This window comes from Arvicanthis niloticus, chromosome 21, assembly GCF_011762505.2.
Source record: "Arvicanthis niloticus isolate mArvNil1 chromosome 21, mArvNil1.pat.X, whole genome shotgun sequence".
In the NCBI taxonomy this organism is placed as follows: domain Eukaryota; kingdom Metazoa; phylum Chordata; class Mammalia; order Rodentia; family Muridae; genus Arvicanthis; species Arvicanthis niloticus.
The window spans coordinates 46,829,302-46,848,985 of NC_047678.1; the positions used below are offsets into that span (position 1 = coordinate 46,829,302).

Sequence of the window (19,684 nt, forward strand, 5' to 3'; positions counted from 1 at the left end):
GTTCTACTACAGTCTGAAAGACATTTTTGGACTTTTCATCTTGATTCACTTCATCATTGGCTAATATCTATTTTATTTGTTTGTTTATGAGGTGCTGGGCATCAAGTCCAGGGGTTCACACATAAGGACAAAGCTTTCTCCTTCTCAACTACATCCTTTGGTTGTCTTCAGAGTTTCACTTAATCTCTTTCCTTCTCCCCTCCTCTTTCCTTTCTTGTCTTCCTCTCTCCCTCTTTCTATGTTCTCTCATCTCTCTCTCTTTAAATATTTTGTTTATTTATTTATTTTTAGTGTATGAGTATACTATCACTGTCTTCAGACACACCAGAAGAGGGGATCTGACCCTATTACAGATGGTTGTGAGCCATCATATAGTTGTTGGGAATTGAACTCAGGACCTCTTGAAGAGCAGTCAGTGTTCTTAACCACTGAGTCATCTCTCCAGCCCCTCTTCTCTCTTTTTTCCTTCCTTCCTTCCTTCCTTCCTTCCTTCCTTCCTTCCTTCCTTCCTTCCTTCTTTCCTTCCTTCCTCCCTCTTTCTTCTTTCTTTCTTTCTTTCTTTCTTTCTTTCTTTCTTTCTGCCACTCCCTTCCCTCCAGGTTGAACCCTGGGCTTTACACATGCTAAATCTATTGGCATTTGAGTTAATCTACCAGCAACAAACTTCTTATTTCTATGGAATGCCCTAACATTAAAAGAATAAAATTCAGGTATATGTGAATTATGGTAATAATATTGCCTGAATTTCTGCATGAGCTCTCTTGTTTTATTTTAGTTCTACTAAGTCATACATTGTGATTTTTGTGTAACTGTTTTCATAGATTATTGACTCAAAACTATGCTGCCTTGGTCAGCTTCCAGAACATAGTCCAAGAATAAAGTCATGTGAAAATTCTGAGTGCTTGTGAGAAAACTCCAGGAAATAAAGACAAGAGTCATGTGACCCCCATTTCTTTAGAACACAGGATTGTTCTTGGGATGTGTTTTTACATCCCTCCCAGGTGTAGCAGATAGGAGTGAGTTTACTTCAAATTATTCATTACAACTGGCTACTGTTATTTGTTTATGTGCCTCTGTGGAAAAACATGTTTTTGCCTTGTATGGTTTGTCCTTGTGATTGTACATTTTACTCATGTGACTCCTCTTAGCTCTCAGAGTATAAATTGTCTGATGCTCTGAATAAAGTTGGCTATTGCATGAGACTTTAGTCTGATTCATTTATCCACTCCTTTCTCCCAGGTCTCACCACCAGCTAGAGCAGCAAACAGACACATGATATGAGGCCACTGGAAAGATACTATGTTAAACAGCCACATGATATGAGGGTATTGGAAAGATATATGTTATATACTACAATCTTTGCCTGTAACAGCCACATGGTATGAGGTCATTGGAAAGACACTATGTTATATACTACAATATGTTGTAGATAGCCCTGGTGTTGCTTGTATTTTGATGCTAATTCCGCTCTCCTGGGAGGGGCTGCAAATGAGGAGTGAGTCCTGTATATTTTAACAAATGTTTAATGGCCTCTCACACATGAAGTCTAAAATTCATTATTAAAATCTTTATAACAGCTGAGTTTTCTACCTCTTATTCTTTTAATTTACACCTTAAACTGTTATGAAATATAGATTATCTATCTATGTATCTGTCTGTCTGTCTGTCTATCATATAACCATTATCTGTCACCATTTATCTACCTACTATCTATCTATCAACTGTCCTTCTGTTTATTTCTCTGACTATCTAGTGCATCTTCTTAGCCACTAGGGACATACTTTAGAACACTGCAGGTGCTTGAAGCCTCCACTTACATAGAGCCCTCTGTACTTTTTTTTTTTTTTTTTAAGTATGTAATATGCAGCATCTTTACATAAAACTAGGATTAACTTGTCTCTCCATGTTTTAAGTCCTGCTGTCTCCGTTCCATCACTACTCTTGTACTTTGGAACCATTACTACATAAAATGAGAATTACTTGAACAGCAGCATGGTGGTACCACAGCTGTCAATCTGACAACCAAGAGAGCTACTCAGTGAGTAATTAAGGGGCTACTAAGTAGCCAATGACTCTACTAACTGGTGTGGGCATGCTGGGCACAGGGTGAGTCAGGCCCAGGTAGGGACAGGGTAAGATACTATGTTGCTAAGAGTAACGTTCAACCTAAAGCTCATGACTTGTTTATTTCTGGAATTTTCTGTGCAGTAGTTCTACACTGTGGTTGACTGGGTAAGTGAAAGCAAAAAGAATAAAACCCACAGATAAATGGGGACTACTGGATTTCCTGCTTCCTGATCTGACATTTGCAGGTTCTTCTCCTTGCAGGTCCAGTGTGTTCGTGTGTGTGTGTGTGTGTGTGTGGTGTGTGTGCGGTGTGTGTGTGGTGTGTGTGCAGTGTGTGTGCGGTGTGTGTGTGGTGTGTGTGTGTGGTGTGTGTGTGTGTGGTGTGTGTGTGTGTGTGGTGTGTGTGTGTGGTGTGTGTATGTGTGTAGTGTGTGTGTGTATATGTGTGTGTGGTGTGTGTGTGTGTTTGGTGTTTGTGGTGTGTGTGGTGTGTGTGTGTGTGTAGTGTGTGTGTATGTGTGTGTGTGTAGTGTGTGTGTGGTGTGTGTATGTGTGTGGTGTGTGTGTGTGTGATGCATGAATCAAAACCTAGGGCCTCACCTCACCCACGCTGGGCAGCCACCCAACTGCTGAATCACATCCTCTCTCTCCCTTTACTTTTTTCTTTCACATTTAAGAGACAGGGCTTCACTGTGAAGCCCTGGCTGGCCTCGAGTTCACAGAGATCTGTCTGCTTTTGCTCCTGAGTGCTGGAGTTAAAGGCATGTGCCACCATGCCTAGCTACTGCCCCTTTCTTTACCATGCCTCTCGCTCCTCCTGAAAAGATCCTCTCCCTGGATTACCCATACTATTCCCGGCCTTTCTCAGTTCTTTGAAGCTGTCTTCTTAGGAGAACAAATCAGAAACTATATCATCTTTATTTCTGTTTATGTTTTCGAGGCTAAGTTTGACCATATAGTCCAGGTTGGTCTTAAACTCCATCCTCCTGCCTCAGATTTCCTTCTGAGAAATGTGTTCTGTTATAACACATGGTAGAGCCCATATCTTATTCATCTTTGAATACCAACACTGTAGAGCACTTGGCTCTGTGTGCCTTTTTTTCCCAATTATTCTTATGTCTACTTTAAATGAGTTTATGTGTCTCACTAATGTTGCTGACGCTTTCCCAAGAATAAAATGGACCTTAAAATGTTCCTGATTATCTGATACATGGGGAGGGGAGGCTACTCTGCCATTGTGCCATAAATACTCTGTATTTATGGATATTTTCAGGGCAGTTAATGAGGAAAAGGCTAATCAAGGAGTTTCACTTCTTGCTAATGGAAACACTATTTCTAGGTGCACTTCGAGTGTGTGCATGTGTGTGTGTCAAAGGACAATCTGTACAAGGCTCTTCTTGTAGAGATGTAGACGTGGGGTACTGACCTCAGGTCATTAGGCTTTGGATCAAGTGCCTTGACCCACAGAACTGTCTCACTCCACTCTTCTTCCTAACTTTAAACCCTGTATTCCAGTACTATACAGTGTAGAAGCTAGGGGCTAGAGAGGTAGCTAAGTTGGTACAAAACTTGTCTGACATGTATGAAGCCATGGTCCAATTACCAGCGCTCCCAAAACAAGGTATGGTGGTGCACATTTATAACCCCAGCACTTGGGCAGCAAAAGTAGGGGAATGAAAGACTTCACGATATCCTCAGCTATATAGCTAGTGTATGGCCTGCCTGGGCTACATGAGACCCTGACTCAGAATATTTTTATTCTTTTGTTAGATATCCCTAGAAAAGTCTCCATCTTGCTTGTCCTTTAAAAGCAGGCTTAGTTCTGAGACCTTTTCTCATATCCGTGATTTTAATTTTTATGATTTATTATTTTTATGTATATGAGTGTTTTGCCTGTATGTTGTACACCATGTCCACAGTTGCAAGAAGAAAGTATTGGATCCCCTGGAACTAGGTTAGAGATGGTTAGGAGTCTGACACGTGGGTGCTGGGAACCAAGTCCAGGTCCTCTGCAAGGGCAGCCAGTGCTCGTAATTGCTCTATTTCTCCAGCCCCTATGATTTTATTCTTTCAATTTTTTTTTTTTTTTTTAGTTTTTTTCTATTGGGCAAGAGATGTGACTCAGTGGTAGGACATTTGTCTTGCATGTGCAATGTCCTGGATCTGATCTCTAGACATAGATAGGTAGGTAGGTAGGTAGGTAGGTAAGATAGATAGATAGATAGGGCAAGCACCTACATGTTAAAGTATATACTCAACAGTGTCTCACTTAAGCCTCTTAATCACCTGGGATGGTAAGTAGTTTAGATCCCATTTTACAGATGAGGAAGGTGTGGCTCAGAAAATGTTATAGTTTGGACACAGTGTTCCCCTGAGGGACTCATATGTTGAGGACCTGGTCTGCAGAAGGTAGACTCAACCACTTGGAGGTAAGTAGATTATGGGGATCTGATTTATGTATAAATCCCTCATGGATTTAGGGGTGCAGTGGCACTGGTAGAAAGAGGTGGGTGTGGTCAGAGGTAGTGAGTCACAGGATATAGCTGTAAGACGTGTGTCTTACCCTGGTCCCTTCCTATTACCCTCCCTGCTTCCATGGAGTGGGTAGCTTTTCTCCACTGTGCCCTTCATCAGGATGCTCTGCTCTGCAATATGCCTAAAAGCAATCCAGCCAGCCAGCCTCTCTGCATCTGTGTTCCAAAACCAAATCTTTCCTCTTTTAACTTGTTTCTTTTAGGTATCTGTTACAGTGACAACCAAAACAAAACCCAGGAAAGTCCATTAACACAGCACATTTCACTTTAGATTGTAACTCTGTATTTTATTCCATTACTGTGGCTCTAAACCCAGCATGAAATTTATCTTTGAGGCCAGCTATACAATCCACAGAAGCACACAGAAGGTTTCAGAGGAGGTGAAATTCATTTCTGTATCTCTTTTCTTTCTTTTTTTTTTTTTTTTGGGGGGGGGTGTTTCGAGACAGGGTTTCTCTGTGTAGTCCTGGCTGTCCTGGAACTCACTCTGTAGACCAGGCTGGCCTCGAACTCAGAAATCCACCTGCCTCTGCCTCCCAAGTGCTGGGATTAAAGGCGTGCGCCACCACCGCCTGGCCTGTATCTCTTATAGTTAAAAAAAAATACTGTACTCTACAGAGATTATCAGATTATCCCAGGTTCTTCCTGACTCAGCTCAGTGCACAACAGTGCCAAAAAATAGGGAACCCTTAAAAGTCTGACTCTCTAAGGCCTGTCATCTCCCACCAGGTAGCTGACTTTACTCACCCACACATTACTGTGAAAGTGTTTTGTCTCTACTCTGTGTAGCCAGATGAAATCCTAGCAGATGTCTCTCCTCCTAAGGCAGCGTGGTGTCAACCAAACAGCTGTGTACGTGGCAGTGGCAACATTCAGATCTACAGACATCTCAGTTGAGAGATAAAATTCACAGATTTATGAAATGTTGCTGTCAGGATAGCACCAGCCACATTTGCTTTAGCTTTTATTTGGTAAAATTCCACACTTTTTTTTTTTTTTTTAGTTTGTTTTGTTTTTCAGTTTTAAAGTGTGAGTTTGTGTGTGTGTGTGTGTGAGCGCGCGCACGCGTGCATATGCAGGCACACCATGTTGCACACATAGAGGTCGGAGGACAACTTGCAGAAGTCAGTTCGTTCCTCTATCATGTAGGTCCTGGGGATTAAAGTCAGGTCCTCAGGCTGGGCACAGGCTCCTTTACCCTCTGAGCCAGTTCTATAGCGTCTATTCTATTCACTGCTGTGTTTAGACTTTGAAACATTTATCTGCTTTTTCACACCACTCATGGTTATAGCACAACTGTGAGTGGCTAAGACATATCTTTGCCCCAGGAAAGAAGCTCAGTTGAGTGGTTAACGTTGCTGGCCACTAACAGGGTCTGGACTCACTGAAGAGACAGACCTTTGGCAATGGCTGATGGGGTGATCTAGACTAGTGAGAAGAAGTGGGAAGGCTCAGTAAATGTGGGCAATACCAACCCATGGGCTGGGGTCCCAGACTGAACAAAGCAGAGAAAGTGAGCTGGGCAGTCTCGACCATGTCTTCATTGCTGACGGAATGTGACTGGCTGTCCCAAGCTCTGTCTGTCTGTCCCGACTTCCCTTCACAATGACCTGTACCTTTGATCTATCACCTAAAAATACATCCTTTCTTCTTTACACTTTTGTCAGCTTCCTTCCTTCCTTCCTTCCTTCTTCTCTTTCCTTCTTCGCTCCTCTTTCCTTCCTCTTCTCCCTCCTCCCTCTTCCTCCCGCTCCTCCCACTCCTCCTCCTCCTTCTCCTCTTCTTCATGTTTTATTTTGTAATAGAGTGGCCTTGAACTTTTAATACTTTTTCCTCAGCTTCCCCAGTAGCTAGGATTATAGGCCTATGTTACAGATTGAGGGCTCTTAAAAATGTTAACTTTGTTAGGGAAATTTCTGGATTCAATGCATGTCATTATATAGAAAACAAAGCAAATGAATATCTCAGTTTTTGACAAGCACATGAGTGCAGGTCAAAGTTCCATACTGGGGAGGCAGCTCTTCTTTTAGCAGTTACAACACAGACAGGAAATGGAGATTTTGTTCATTTGGAAAATGGAAGTGAGGGCTAGGCCAAGCTTTACGTTTTGTTTTGAGATAGGCCAGGCAGGCCTCAAATTCATTGTGTAGCTGAGGATGGTCCTCCTGTTTCCACCTGCTGAGTGCTGGCAATTTCAGGGTGTGCTACCACACCCAGTCTATTGCAGTATGAAGGATGGAGCCAAGAACTTTGTGCATGCAAACTGAGCCACACGACCAGGCTTTCAGTATCTGAGCTTTTAGACTTTGCTGGTTTAATTTATTTGTTTTGTGGTGCTGGGGCTCAAAGACAGGACATTGCATATGCTGGCTCTGCTTTCCCAAACTTATTTTTACTCTGGATATGTGTGTTTGTGTGTGTGTGTGTGTGTGTGTGTGTGTATGTACGTACGTACATACGTAAGACAGAGTCTATGTAGCCTTGGCTGTTCTGGAACTCACTCTGCAGACAAGGCTGGCCTCAGACTCAAAGATTTGCCTGCCTTTGCTTCCCAAGTGGAGGGATTGAAGGTGTGTACCATCAAGCTAGTCACCTTTACTATTCTTTAAAAAAGCATCTATCTATCTATCTATCTATCTATCTATCTATCTATCTATCTATCATTGTCTATCTATCAACTATCATTTATCTATCTATCATCTATCTATCTATCTATCTATCATCACTATGTATCATCTATCTATCATCTATTTATCATTTGTCTGCTTGTCGGTTGGTCTATTTGTCTATTATCTTTCGTCTATCTACCTATCATCTATCAATCAATCAATCTGTGTACATATATCATCTATCTATTTATCTATCTATCATCTATGTATCATCTGTCATCTATCTATCATCTGTCTGCTTGTCTATTGGTTTATCTATTTGTCTATCTGTTGGGAGCCGCGGTCAGTGTCCGCCATTCCAAGATGGCGCGGACATCGTGTCTCCACTAGTAAACAAGTAACTGTGCAGCTGCAAAGGCAGAAAGCCCGCCAAAGTCACTGGCCAATTCCGAGGCGTAATATTGGGTGGTGAGTGAATAGCCAATCAGAAGTGAATACGTCACTCTAGGGTGTATTTAAGCGGTGCCTCTTCCTGTTTTCAGCCCTTCCGCGTCTTTCCACATCAGTGATACAGAGTAAAGCCTCGTCTGTGGTAACTACCTGAATTCTGCCTCTCGTGTCTCTTTTCCACGGGCGTAAGGGGACATGGGAGGTACGTGCAACATCTATCATCTTTCATGTATCTACCTATTATCTATCAATCAATCAATTTGCCTACCTATCATCTATCTATCTACTTACCTATCATCTATCTTTATCATTTATCTATTATCATCTATCACCTATCTAGCTATCACCTATCTATCACCTATCTATCTATCTAATCTATTTATTTGTATGTGTGTATGTGTGAGTGTGTCTGTGTGTGCAAGCATATGTGCAACTTCATGGTTGTGGAGGTCAGATAATAACTTTGGGGCGTCAGTTCTCTCCTACCCTGTAGGTCCTGGGGAATGAACTCAGGTCATCAATCTTGGATGCAAGTGCCTTTTCCCACTGAGTTTTTTTCCCATTGGCCGTGTTATTTCTGTTCTAGAGGTACTGTTCCATTTGATGGTTCAGAGTTCATGAGCCTGCAGAAAGCATCACCTTGGATATGACAGTCCAAAGTCCACTGTTCTGGTGGGGATTGTACTCACCAGCCATCCTTGGGATCAAAAAGATATTTATTTAATTTTTAAAAAATATTATTGTTAGCCGGGCAGTGGTGGCGCACGCCTTTAATCCCAGCACTTGGGAGGCAGAGGCAGGTGGATTTCTGAGTTCGAGGCCAGCCTGGTCTACAAAGTGAGTTCCAGGACAGCCAGGGCTATACAGAGAAACCCTGTCTTGAAAAAAAATAAAACAAAACAAATTATTGTTATTATTAGTTGTTGTTGTTTGCGGTGGGTTCCCACTATGTAGATCAGGCTTGACTTAAATTCACAAAGATCCACCTCTGCCTTCTGAGAATTGACATTACAGGTATGTATCACATAACCAGGATGAAGGAAAAAGGGAAAAGGAAAAGAGAATATTTGAGAAGATTCCTGTGCCCAGAGGAGGTTCTGCTTATGGGTCTAAGCTGTTCACTCATGAAGGCTTGACTGTGAGCTTTCTCAGCCTCAGTTCTGGCTGGAGCACCCAACTGGAGCACCTCTATTGGAGTTAGGATCAAAGGGGAAGGAGAGCGCAGCCTGTAGTTCATAATTTTAAAGTCAGGAGACTTTTCCTAAGCAAACTTCTTTCTCTCCCGGCTTTCAAAAGATTTTTCTGTCATTTGGTGTTAGGAATCCTCACCATAAAGGCACCAACAAATCACCCTTGAGGGGGTTTTACCACATAACATACCTGGTCACCAGCAGTAGTATTCTGTACCACCCTGACAACGTGGTCTCATCTTGACCAGCAGGCTGCCATCTCCCAGAATACCCTGACTCGATTCAAACATAAGAAGGTACCATCCCTGCACCACAATGGCTGGGCAAAGACCTCTGGGCTGGGGCTGGATTTCCCCTCTGGGAAGTTATAGCTGCTGTAGGCTGTCAGGGCAGTTCTGGCTCAGGCTGTTTCAGCTCTGTCTGGTAGGCACAGCTCTTTGAAAGGCTTATCTTCTCTGTCCACTTGTAGAAGTGTCCTGTCTGCTCAAATTCTGGGAGAGAAAAAGAGTCCCTTTCAAGAGGGATATTTGGGAGACTCTAATCTGGGACGCTTCATGGGATTTTTTTTTTTCTTCCCATATCACTGCCCCAACTTTAGGTGTTGATTCTGGATTTTTCTCTCTTACCCCAGTTTTCTAGAGTTTGGAACTAGCCATTTTCTTTTCTTTTAATTTTAAAAAGAGAACATTCCACATACATGTGGAGTCAGGGGAGCTTGGTGGTATTAGTTGTCCCTTTCCACCTGGTGGGTCCCAGGGCCTGAGCTTGGCATCAGGCTTGGTCGGAAGTGCATCTCTATCTGAGATTCCCATCCTCTCTGTCTCTGCCTACCTCTCCTCCCTGTGCTGAGACTGACCCCCAGGGGCCTTGGATGTGGTAAGCAAGTGCTCCACCATCCCAGACTCCCCAGACCTTAGTTTGAAACTATTGATCTAAAATTAAAGGCAAGAAATTAATCAATGATAATGATAAAACATTGCAATTAAAGATTTTTTCCTGTCCAAATGCTTTTCTTCAATGCAAAATAAAGCATTTGTGTGTGTTTCTGTTTAGATGTAAGTCTAAATATTTTACAGAACATTTTCCTTTAAAGCTTGTCATTAATGTGACAAAGAATTTTCTCCCCTTTGTGCTCATATGAAGCTACAAAATGCTGAAGGAGACACAGTGTTTTAGAAAATGGAAAGCACTAAACCACACGGTGAAATTCTTGACAGGAAAAAGCAAGAGGAAACTCTGTAGATTTTTTTTCTCTGATAACTTTTAAAGTCATCTCCCACCCTTCTTCTTCTTCTTTTGGTGATGAGAATTGAACCAGGGCCCTATGCCCTCTAAGCAAGCCATCTACCGATTGGTGACACGCCCAGGTCTTCCCAAATGTTTTTCCTTGAAAAGCAAAGAAAATGAGAACCTACCTAAATTTTAATGCTAGTTTCAGAGTCCTAGGACAAGTCAGAAGAGTCATTTTTTTTTTAAAGAAAAGGAAAGATGTTTCATTTTTGACAATAGAGCTCTTCTGTCAGCATGCATATTCCCGGAAGCGACTTGCATATTCCCGGAAGTGACTTGGAGAAGCTCTAAGGAGCTGCCCTGAATGCATTCCATAGACAGACACTAGCTAAGTTTGGTGATTAACTCAACAGTTGAGTCTGCGATGTTTCATGGCCCAGCAAGAGATTGTAATCTGACACACATCCCACTGAGCATGCTCGGAAGAGCCTCACATTCTAGATGCGCTGAGATGCATGCATTGAGCACACGCCCCCACCCCAAACTGACCCCGGACACGTATTTGAACACAGCTACAACACAGCATGCTTCTGAGCCTGCAAGCCTTTACAGCTCTCAGCCAATAAGACGCCCAAGCAGCAGTGGAAGCCTGACCTCTAGCACCTTACACCTCTATGAGAACTTCCTGTGACCCTAGGGCTTCTGGGAGGTAGGCAACAGCTGCCCTAGACGGACATCCATTCTGCCTGTCCCCCACTTTCCTCACATTTTCATCTCTCTCTGAATATAACTCTGTTGGGGGAGCTGAGAGAGGGCATGCCATCCACTCATAACCTCTAGTAGAATAATGTTCTATCCTTTTGTTGAGCGTGGACTAGTGTGCTTAAGTCACACGGGTAATGTGAGGGGCAGGTTCCCAATTCCTTCATAATGCTACAATGGCTTAAAGTGACTGACGCTCATCTGTTTATTGGGCATAGTTAACTGAAACTCCAAGCCCAAACTGCCATTGTTTTCTGTATAATTATTATTTTTTTAATGTGTGTCTGTGCATGTGGTGTATGTGTGTTTGGGTGTGCACGCCTTTTGTCTGTGTGTGTGTGTGTGTGCGCGCGCGCATGTGCGTGTGCATGTGTGTCTCTGTGTGTGTGTGTGTGAGTGTGAAGAGACCAGAACGTGATGTTGGTATCTTCCCCTGTTGCCCTTGCCTTACAGCTTTGAGTGAGGGGCTCTCGCTGAAGGGTGAGCTCACAGTTCTGGCGAAGCCACTGAACCTTCTGACCTGCTCCCCCAGCTCCTAACCCCAGTGCTGGGGCTACAGGCCTGTGTAGCTGTGTCCAGCTTTTTATGTGGGTGCTGGGGGTTCAGATTCAGGTCTCCATGGTTACAGAGCAAGCACTCTTATCCCCTGAGCCATTGCCCAGCTCTGATTCTTGTGCTTTGACGGGCATGAAACAGACTGGAGACTTTCTGTAAAATTCTCCTTTGATGTGACTATGCAGGGGCCTGAAACACGGGCTCTCTGTTGGGCTTTGACATGGTTAATTTTACTCATGTCTCTCTCTCCTCTCCCCGCTGTCTCTCTACCTTGGAGCACATTACCTGAACCTTTTTTCTGTTCATTTGTTTTTATGGTGTGTGTGTGTGTGTCTGTATGCATGTGCCTGTATGTATGTCTTTGTGTGTGTGTACACATGTGTGTGCATGTGTTGAGTGTGTCTGTGTGCCTGTGTGTGTGTCCGTCTGTGTAGGACCCTGCACATACTAAGTCCACACTCTGCCACTGAGTTACATCCCAGTCCTCCATGTTTTCTTTCTTTAGTATAACGGCATTCTTTATGCCGTCAGTGTTAGAACACTGCCCTGCCATCTTTGGGATTTGGTTTGCAGTCAGTGGTGGCACTAAACCCACAAAGGGGACTGAGCCTTCCACCTGGGTCTCTTGGTCTCAGGAATGAGTTCCTAAGTTCCCTTGAGTCTCCTAACTTTTCAGGCTCTCATCCTTCTGTTCCTTGGCTCAAGCCTGCCTCTTCTCTTCAAGCCTCTCCCCAGCTCCATGCTTTCCCTCCTTGTCCCTGCAAGCTGTAAAACTCACCTGAAACCCACCACACCCTCCAAACAGCCTCCCCTGAAAGGATGAAGACAGCTTCTGGGCATGACTGGCACACTCCCAACGAACAGGAAACACCCCAAAACAAGCACGAGACCCACAAAAGGAAGTGTCACATGTTTGAACTATAAAGACCCTAAGAGGGGAAGAGCATCAATTTTTAAAATACCAATTAATCACCGTCACTTCGGGTGATGAGAGATGTTTTGTTATTGCTGGTTTTCAGGGTTTCTTACAGGCTTTTCTATCACATTTGGGCTGAACAAGAACTTGCTATGTAGCCCAGGCTGGCCTCAAATTCACGAATCTCCTCCCTCAGCCTTCTGAGTGCTGAGGTTATAGGAAAGTGATGAGCTATTTGTAGCATTTCTAGGCATTCCTCAGCAAAATGTGCTGCGACATCATTGATCTTATATTTTCTTTGTTTTACCTATTAATTGTTTTGTTTTGGTGCCAGAGAAGGGGGCTCAGGGCCTTACATAACAGAAGGAAATCATTACTCATTAACTAGACAACACAAAGTTGGCCCCTACAACATCTTTTTTCTTTTTGAGACAAAGTCTCATGTAGACTAAGCTGTTTTAAATTTTTCTATGGATCCTCTTTGTTTTCACTTACCACAGTAGGATTACAGGCATGCACCACCATGCTAGGTCTTCCCTATAGCATGTTGTGGTAGACAGAGCACCCAAGAACTTGCTATTTGATTGACAAGTATTACTGGCCTGGGAGCCTAAATGCTTCTGCATGCCCACACGTTTCCCAGGGAAACGGGCTCACTGTAAAGGAGCAGGGCTCTGCTGGAAAGGCCTTGCTCCAAGTGTTAGGGCCACAGGCTCCCCACAGGCCTTCATATCCACACGGGCTCTGGAGCCAGTGGCTCTTCAGGAGCTCGGGATCTGAGGCAGTCACACAAGGAAATACAGACAGACATGTGCTCCCCGTGATGCTGTCCTTGCAGGACTGCTGGGGTCACGGTGGAGGCTGAGAGACTTGTGGTATCACATGACCAGAACGAGGAGAAACACAGACAAAATGGCAGCAGCTGGCAACCGGAACATGGCGTCAAACACCGCGGCCACAGAAGCTTGCTAGCCATGGGCCGCGCTGTGCGGCCTTGAAGCAAAACAGTATCGATTTTGTGGTTGTAAAACGAAACGTACCTTCAACGGCAGAACTCAGTTTTATGACACCTTGAATAAAAACAGAAGATGGGAGTTATATAATGGACCCTGGTTACCTCTTTTTTTTTTCCCCCAAGTTTTCACATAACACATGTACATTTCAGGTCTGGATACTTTTGTTGTTGCTAGCATTTTGAGAAATTAAACAATTTTAAAAATGAAAGATGGCAGCTATCAGCACTTCTGTTTTTTTTTTTTCCCCCCCACTTGTCCTGGAGATCATTTTACACAGGTTAGGGCAGAGTTTGTGTTGAAATATGTAATAGGTGGTTGAAAACCAAGGCGTATCCCTTAGCACCCTCCTCTGAGCTGGCTGGGTAAGAAGCCATCTGCTCAGTCTTCAGGTTTAACGTTTGTCTTTGCAGGTGGGCAATGGGTAGGCTACCTGGGTATGCCAAGTCATGGAGAAGATAGATAGTACCCATGACTGGACCGTCATTTGTTTTCCCCTAAATATAAAGACAAAAATGGTAAGATAAAGTAAATTAGACCTGGTCCAGCAGTTTGATTTAAAATGTGTGTTTTCTGTTTGTTCGTTTGTTAAGCCATAGCTATAAAAAGTTAACATGCTCTAATTCCTAACATCTCTCCATGTATGACATGTGTGTGTGGATACAGGTTTGCCCTTTTGGTCAGGAGAAAACTGCATGTATTGTTCTCCTTCTACCTAAGCTTTAGACGGCATCTTGTTTTGTGCTGTGTTTGCCAGGCTAGTTGGCATGAGCCTTCTGGGAATGTTCTTGACTCTCTGCCTCTCTTCTTGCCTGGGGCCTCGGGATTACAATGCATGTTACAGAATAAGCTTTCTGTGGGCTCTAGGGATCTGATGTCGGGTCTACAGGAAGTACTTCTGCTCACCAGGACACCATAGCAACCATCTGTCTAATTCTGTGCCACAATTGTGATCTGGACTGGGGCCACAGTGTCTATAGCCACTGTGTGGTTGAAGGTGCACTTGCTTCTCTTTTAAACTGGGAAGATTTCTAATTTAAATGGAAGCAAAAGTCTTTTCCATGCTACCAAACCTCAGCTGGTATCGGCCAGCTCACACATTGCTTTGTATGTATATGTATGTATATACATATACATGTCTGTATGTATATGTACGCTCATTGCTAAGGTTGCTGACATGAATTGTGTGTAGCGCATAATCTACAAACCATAAAGAAGGCACATTGATCCTTAGGCAACATCCCTATAGCAACCGGTCTTTTAAATGAATGATGTCTTAGCTTAGCAGCCAGCAATTCAAAGCATACTGGCTGCCCCCTTCCCAGTCATGCATCGATTTATACCCAACCTCTGATTTACACACCAACCTTTCTCCAACAAATTACTGTCATTACATTATAATTTTAACCCATTTCTTACATATAAATTGTTTTTAAAGCCTGCTCAGTTTTAATAACTAAATACTTGGATTACGAGGAGCCCCATTGGATGAGGGGCTAGGCAGAGGCACACGGTAGCCATAGCACACAGCTGTAAACAGCGCCAGGAATAGGAGGTAACAAGTTGTGGTTAGGAACTTTAGGATTCCAGTAATCTGCCACCATTGTTCTAGCAATGCAAAGCATTGAGTAAAACATACTGTCAAGTCACTGAGAGGCGCAAGTAAGTGGTCAAGGGCTTGCGGGGGATTAATGAGACCCTAGGTTCAATCCTTGGTATCACTCATAGTATATTGTCTGTCTCCCAACTATCTCACCAGCCCATTTTTCTTTTCTTAACATTTATTTATTTTATGTATATGAGCACTCTATTTGCATGTATGCCTGCATGACATCAGCAGATATCAGATCCCATTATAGATGGTTCTGAGTCACCATGTGGTTGCTGGGAGTTGAACTCAGGACCACTGTGAGAGCAACCAGTGTTCTTAACTGCTGAGCCATCTCTCTAGCCCACCTTACATGTGTTTTTAATGTAACTTATTTAATTGTGAATTTATGTAATTTAAATGGTAACAGTGGGCTCACAGCTTCCTGGAAAGTCAAGAAATAGAGAGTTGGATTCTGCAAGCTTCGAGGAGTCAGGCATTGGGTATCACTGTCATAACTGACTGTCCTGCCACTCAGGTTCAGGGATTTAAAAACTTGCTTATGCTCAATGATGTAGCTTCAATGTAACCAAAGAAGCCCGATGTGAACAACTGATCATTCACGACGGCTTGTCAGCATCTCAAGGGCCTCTCAGAACTATCAGATGCAGGAAATACCTTTACACCCATTACATGGAAGCAACATACACTGACATCTAGTAAGAGCAGAAACTAAGTGGGTTTGCCCCTTTTGTGGTCAGATAATTAAACCACGAGGTGAGGTCGGGTCTGAGTGTCCTTTATTAATTAGTCATCTGCAGTAGGAATTTAACAGAGGTTAAAAATTAGCTCCCCCCCACTCATATCTATTACAAATTCTAAAATGATTATTTTTGTATGATACACAATGTGTGAGTGTGAGCATGCGTGTCAGAGTGTGTGCATATGTCAGAGGACAACGTTGTGAATTCTGCTCTCTCCTCCCTTAAGGCAGATTCCTGGAATCACACTCAGGTCACCAGGAACTTACTGTATCTTTACCCACTGAGTCATCTGGCTCACTCCTCAGCCATTTTCTGTCATGAATGATCAGTTGTTCACATTGTATGTAACTGTGGTATCAGCAAATGTCACTCATTAAAACAATGTACGTTAATCGTGTGCAGAGACAGTCTCTGGAAGAACGCCTAGACAAATCCTAGTTCTGGAGTGGCCTTGCAGGGGAGCCCAATATTGGGTTTACTGAGTGAAAGAAAAAACTTTAATCTAAGAAATAAACAATCATATGATTCTAGAATTTTCATTATGAGCATGATTTTCATGGAAGCATTAACGAGTCATTAGCTTCAAATGGATGTTTCTTAGTGCTGAAACAAGAAATTAGATTTTTTCCTTTATGTTAATGTAGATCTTTCTATTGTAAAGTAATTATATTATAGTGAAAAAAAATCTAAGCTCAATTAAAGCTAGGTCCATGGCTAATATTAACACATATGTGTACTGGCTGGTTTTGTGTGCCAACTTGACACAAGCTGAAGTTATCACAGAGAAGGAGCCTCCCTTGAGGAAATGCCTCCATGAGATCCAGATGTAAGGCATTTTCTCAATCAGTGATCAAGAGCGGAAGGACCCGTTGTGGGTGGTGCCATACCTGGGCTGGTTGTCCTGGGTTCTATAAGCAAGCAAGCTGAGCAAGCCAGGGGAAACAAGCCAGTAAGTAACATCTCTCCATGGCCTCTGCATCAGCTCCTGCCTCTAGGTTCCTGCCCTATGTGAGTTCCAGTCCTGATTTCCTTTGGTGATGAACAGCAATGTGGAAGTGTAAGCTGAATAAATAAACCCTTTCCTCCCCAACTTGCTTCTTGGTCATGATGTTTTGTGTAGGAATACAAACCCTAAGACAATATGTTTATAGAACAACAGAAAAGGTCTCTTTTATCTTAAAATATGCATATTCTAAAAGTCTTGGAATACTTAAGTGATTGGTGTTGATGTTTTAAAGCACACAGGATGGCTGACCTGCAGGATACAAGCTTGACATGACTTTGTGAGCAGTCAACACTGATGCTGCCTGGAATTCAGATAAGCCACAGCATGGACATGTATGCAGATACACAGAATGGACCCTGCCACTCCCCACCAAGTTCTTCACCGGTTATGGGAGGTTTTGAAAACTAAAAACAAAAAACAAAAAGATGAAAAGAAGAGAAACCCTACTTCTTCCCTGAACTGGGCATCTCACAAGAAAAGCTTCTAACCAGACGGTGCAGCCCACCTCATCACCGTCCTGAGGGTGGGAGCAAGTGGCCAGCCATACCTGCCTCTTTCCTCAGTCGACCGATTCCAAAAGCATCTGTTCCCTCCTGTATGCCTTTCCCAGGTTGTGTTTGCTCGAGTGCAGTACTAGTGGTTGAACTATTTTGATGTCATGCATACGAGGCAACGTTCTCCCAGAGGGCTAGGGCCTCAGCTCTCTTTCTACTTTGGTTGTTGAGACAGTTTTATAAGAAGACTGGATTGGCCTTGAATTCACTGTGTAGCTCATGCAGGTCTACACTCCAGCGTCGGTTTCCAGGACAGTTAGATGACAGGCCTGTACAGCCAGACCCAACCTCCTTTACTACTTCAGTGACTCATGGAATGATCCTGTCCCTGTCCTCTCTGCCCACTTTTTGGTGCTGAAGAGTAAGCCCAGGAGCTTCTGCATATTAACTTCATGCTCTACCACTCACCTACAGCTCGACTGCCATCTGCAGTGATTGATTTCAACTATTCAAAAAGAACTCCTAGGAGAAAGGATCAGGTTAAATCGTGCTGAAGTGTGAATGACGAAAGCTCACTAGGATCCTGCAAGAGCATCTCACTGCTGCTGAAACACAGAGCCAGTTTTCAGTCTTGGCGTTAAGGTTCTGACACATCCCTACCTTTCTGCACATACGCTTATTCACAATCCTCTCTATGCTAGACGGTGCTTGCTCCTTTCTTTCCGGAGCTAGCCTAGTTGCTGTTCCACCTGAACTATAGAATCTTCCTGTACTACTGTCTCTTCATTCAGGGTCTACTCCAAGGCCCCTTCCTTGGAGTCCTCCTGATGACTTTGTTCAGAGAACCCACAAACCACCCTCAGAGTAGAGTTCTCTATTTTAAATGTTCTCACGTGGTCCCTGGTTCACCTGTCTTCTTTACCAGGGCCCAGCACAGTGAGATCTGTCTGTCTTGTTTGTTTCTGGAGCCTCTAGCCCAGTAGAATTCCTCCCATAAAATGAACACCCAGTAAATACCTTTATATATATATATATATTATATATATATTATATATATATATATATATATATATATATATATATATATATCTCATGTAGCCCAGCCTTGCCATGAACTCAACATGTAGCTGAGGATCTCCTCTAACTTGTAATCCTCCTGCCTCTGTTTCCCTTAGGATCTGGGATTACAAGCATGTAGCACTGACTGTGTCTGCCTAGTAAACACTGACTGAATGAACTAACTGGTCTTTGACAAGGTTCTGAATTAAGGTGATTCTCAGTTCCAGAAAGTGTATTTCCAGTGTATTATTTAATTGTGAATAGTATTGAATTGCATTGTTCACCGCCTGCCTATTTCCACTCAAAGACTGATGTGTGTGTGTTTTAATAGATATAAGGTACTTCCTGCTGTAACAGTAACAAGGTCTTGAAGAAATCTGATTGGCTGACTACTTATAACAAGACTGCGCCCCAATTACGTGAAAAATATTAGTTTTACATCCAAGTACCTCAAGAGTCTGTAGTTCTCAGAGTTATCACCCTGTTTCTAACTATAGCACTGTTCGTGTAATAAGGTATAGACAGAGAAAAAGAAGGTCTCATAAAGCATGGATAGGGTCTCCTGAAGGCTGGGGTCACAGGTGTGTGTCACCATGCCTGGCTGAGGACCATTCAGTTTTTAATATCCTGCTTCTCTTAATTAATTTCTGTGCTGCAGCTGGCAGGGCCCCTCGGAAGGTCATCACCTCTTCAGACTTCTTCAACTGGTGTTTCATTATGTTTTAAGATAAAGACAAAAAGTCTTAATGCAAGCTGCAGAGCCTTTCAGGATGTCACCTCCAGCAGAAGAAAAGACTTAGACATTCTTTCTCACTCATTCCACAGAGGGGTGGAGATTCTCCTGGCTCCTGAAGCTGCTCACAGTTCTGAATCCTCTGAATAACTGGGGAGAGAGAAGGGAAAACTCCTGCCCACCCTGTGTCCAGCTTCATGGGCCTGAGAGTGCCCTCTTCCTGCGTCAGGGGTTAGGAGCCCTGAGCTTGCTCTGATGAATGAGAGTGGAGGCAGGTCTTCATGAGAGCCTGAGGGCAGAGGCTATAAGACCTTGTTGATGAGAATAGGAGAGTAGGGAAAGAAACTGTTACTGGGGAGATGTTGATCCTTTTATGTGGTGGGAAGGATTTCAGTCATATATCCCTCTAACAAAGAGGGAAATAAACCTAAGAAATGTATATTTTTGTCTGGTATTATTGAGATCAAGCCCAGACCTTCAGATGTGCCAGGGAAGGGCTCTCCCTTAGAGATGCCCTCAGCCCACAAGATATCCAACGTCAGGGTTTAAAATGCCCCCTGCATCCACATTCGAGCTATGTATGATGAGTTCCAGGCCAAGAAAGAATAATTTAAACAAATAAAGAAACAAACAAGCTAAAACATGTATTTTGAAAAATCACTTGGAGGGAATACAAAGCGCCAGGACTTGCTAAGCCAAAATACCAGAGCAAAA

General features: G+C 43.2%; 1 protein-coding gene across 29 annotated transcripts in view; it reads right to left on the minus strand.

Annotated features, from left to right (window-relative positions):
- Positions 1–19,684, minus strand: part of Dlgap1 (DLG associated protein 1) — a 759,724-nt gene that overhangs the window by 92,558 nt on the left and 647,482 nt on the right. For 17 of the 29 annotated variants that reach the window (XM_076917637.1, XM_076917636.1, XM_076917644.1 and 14 more), the window contains one exon: positions 13,354–13,383. The exons of the other annotated variants lie outside the window; for them this stretch is intronic. In XM_076917637.1, the coding sequence (XP_076773752.1) occupies positions 13,354–13,383 (30 nt within the window). The remainder of the gene's footprint in view (positions 1–13,353; positions 13,384–19,684) is intronic. 29 annotated transcript variants of the gene reach the window in all.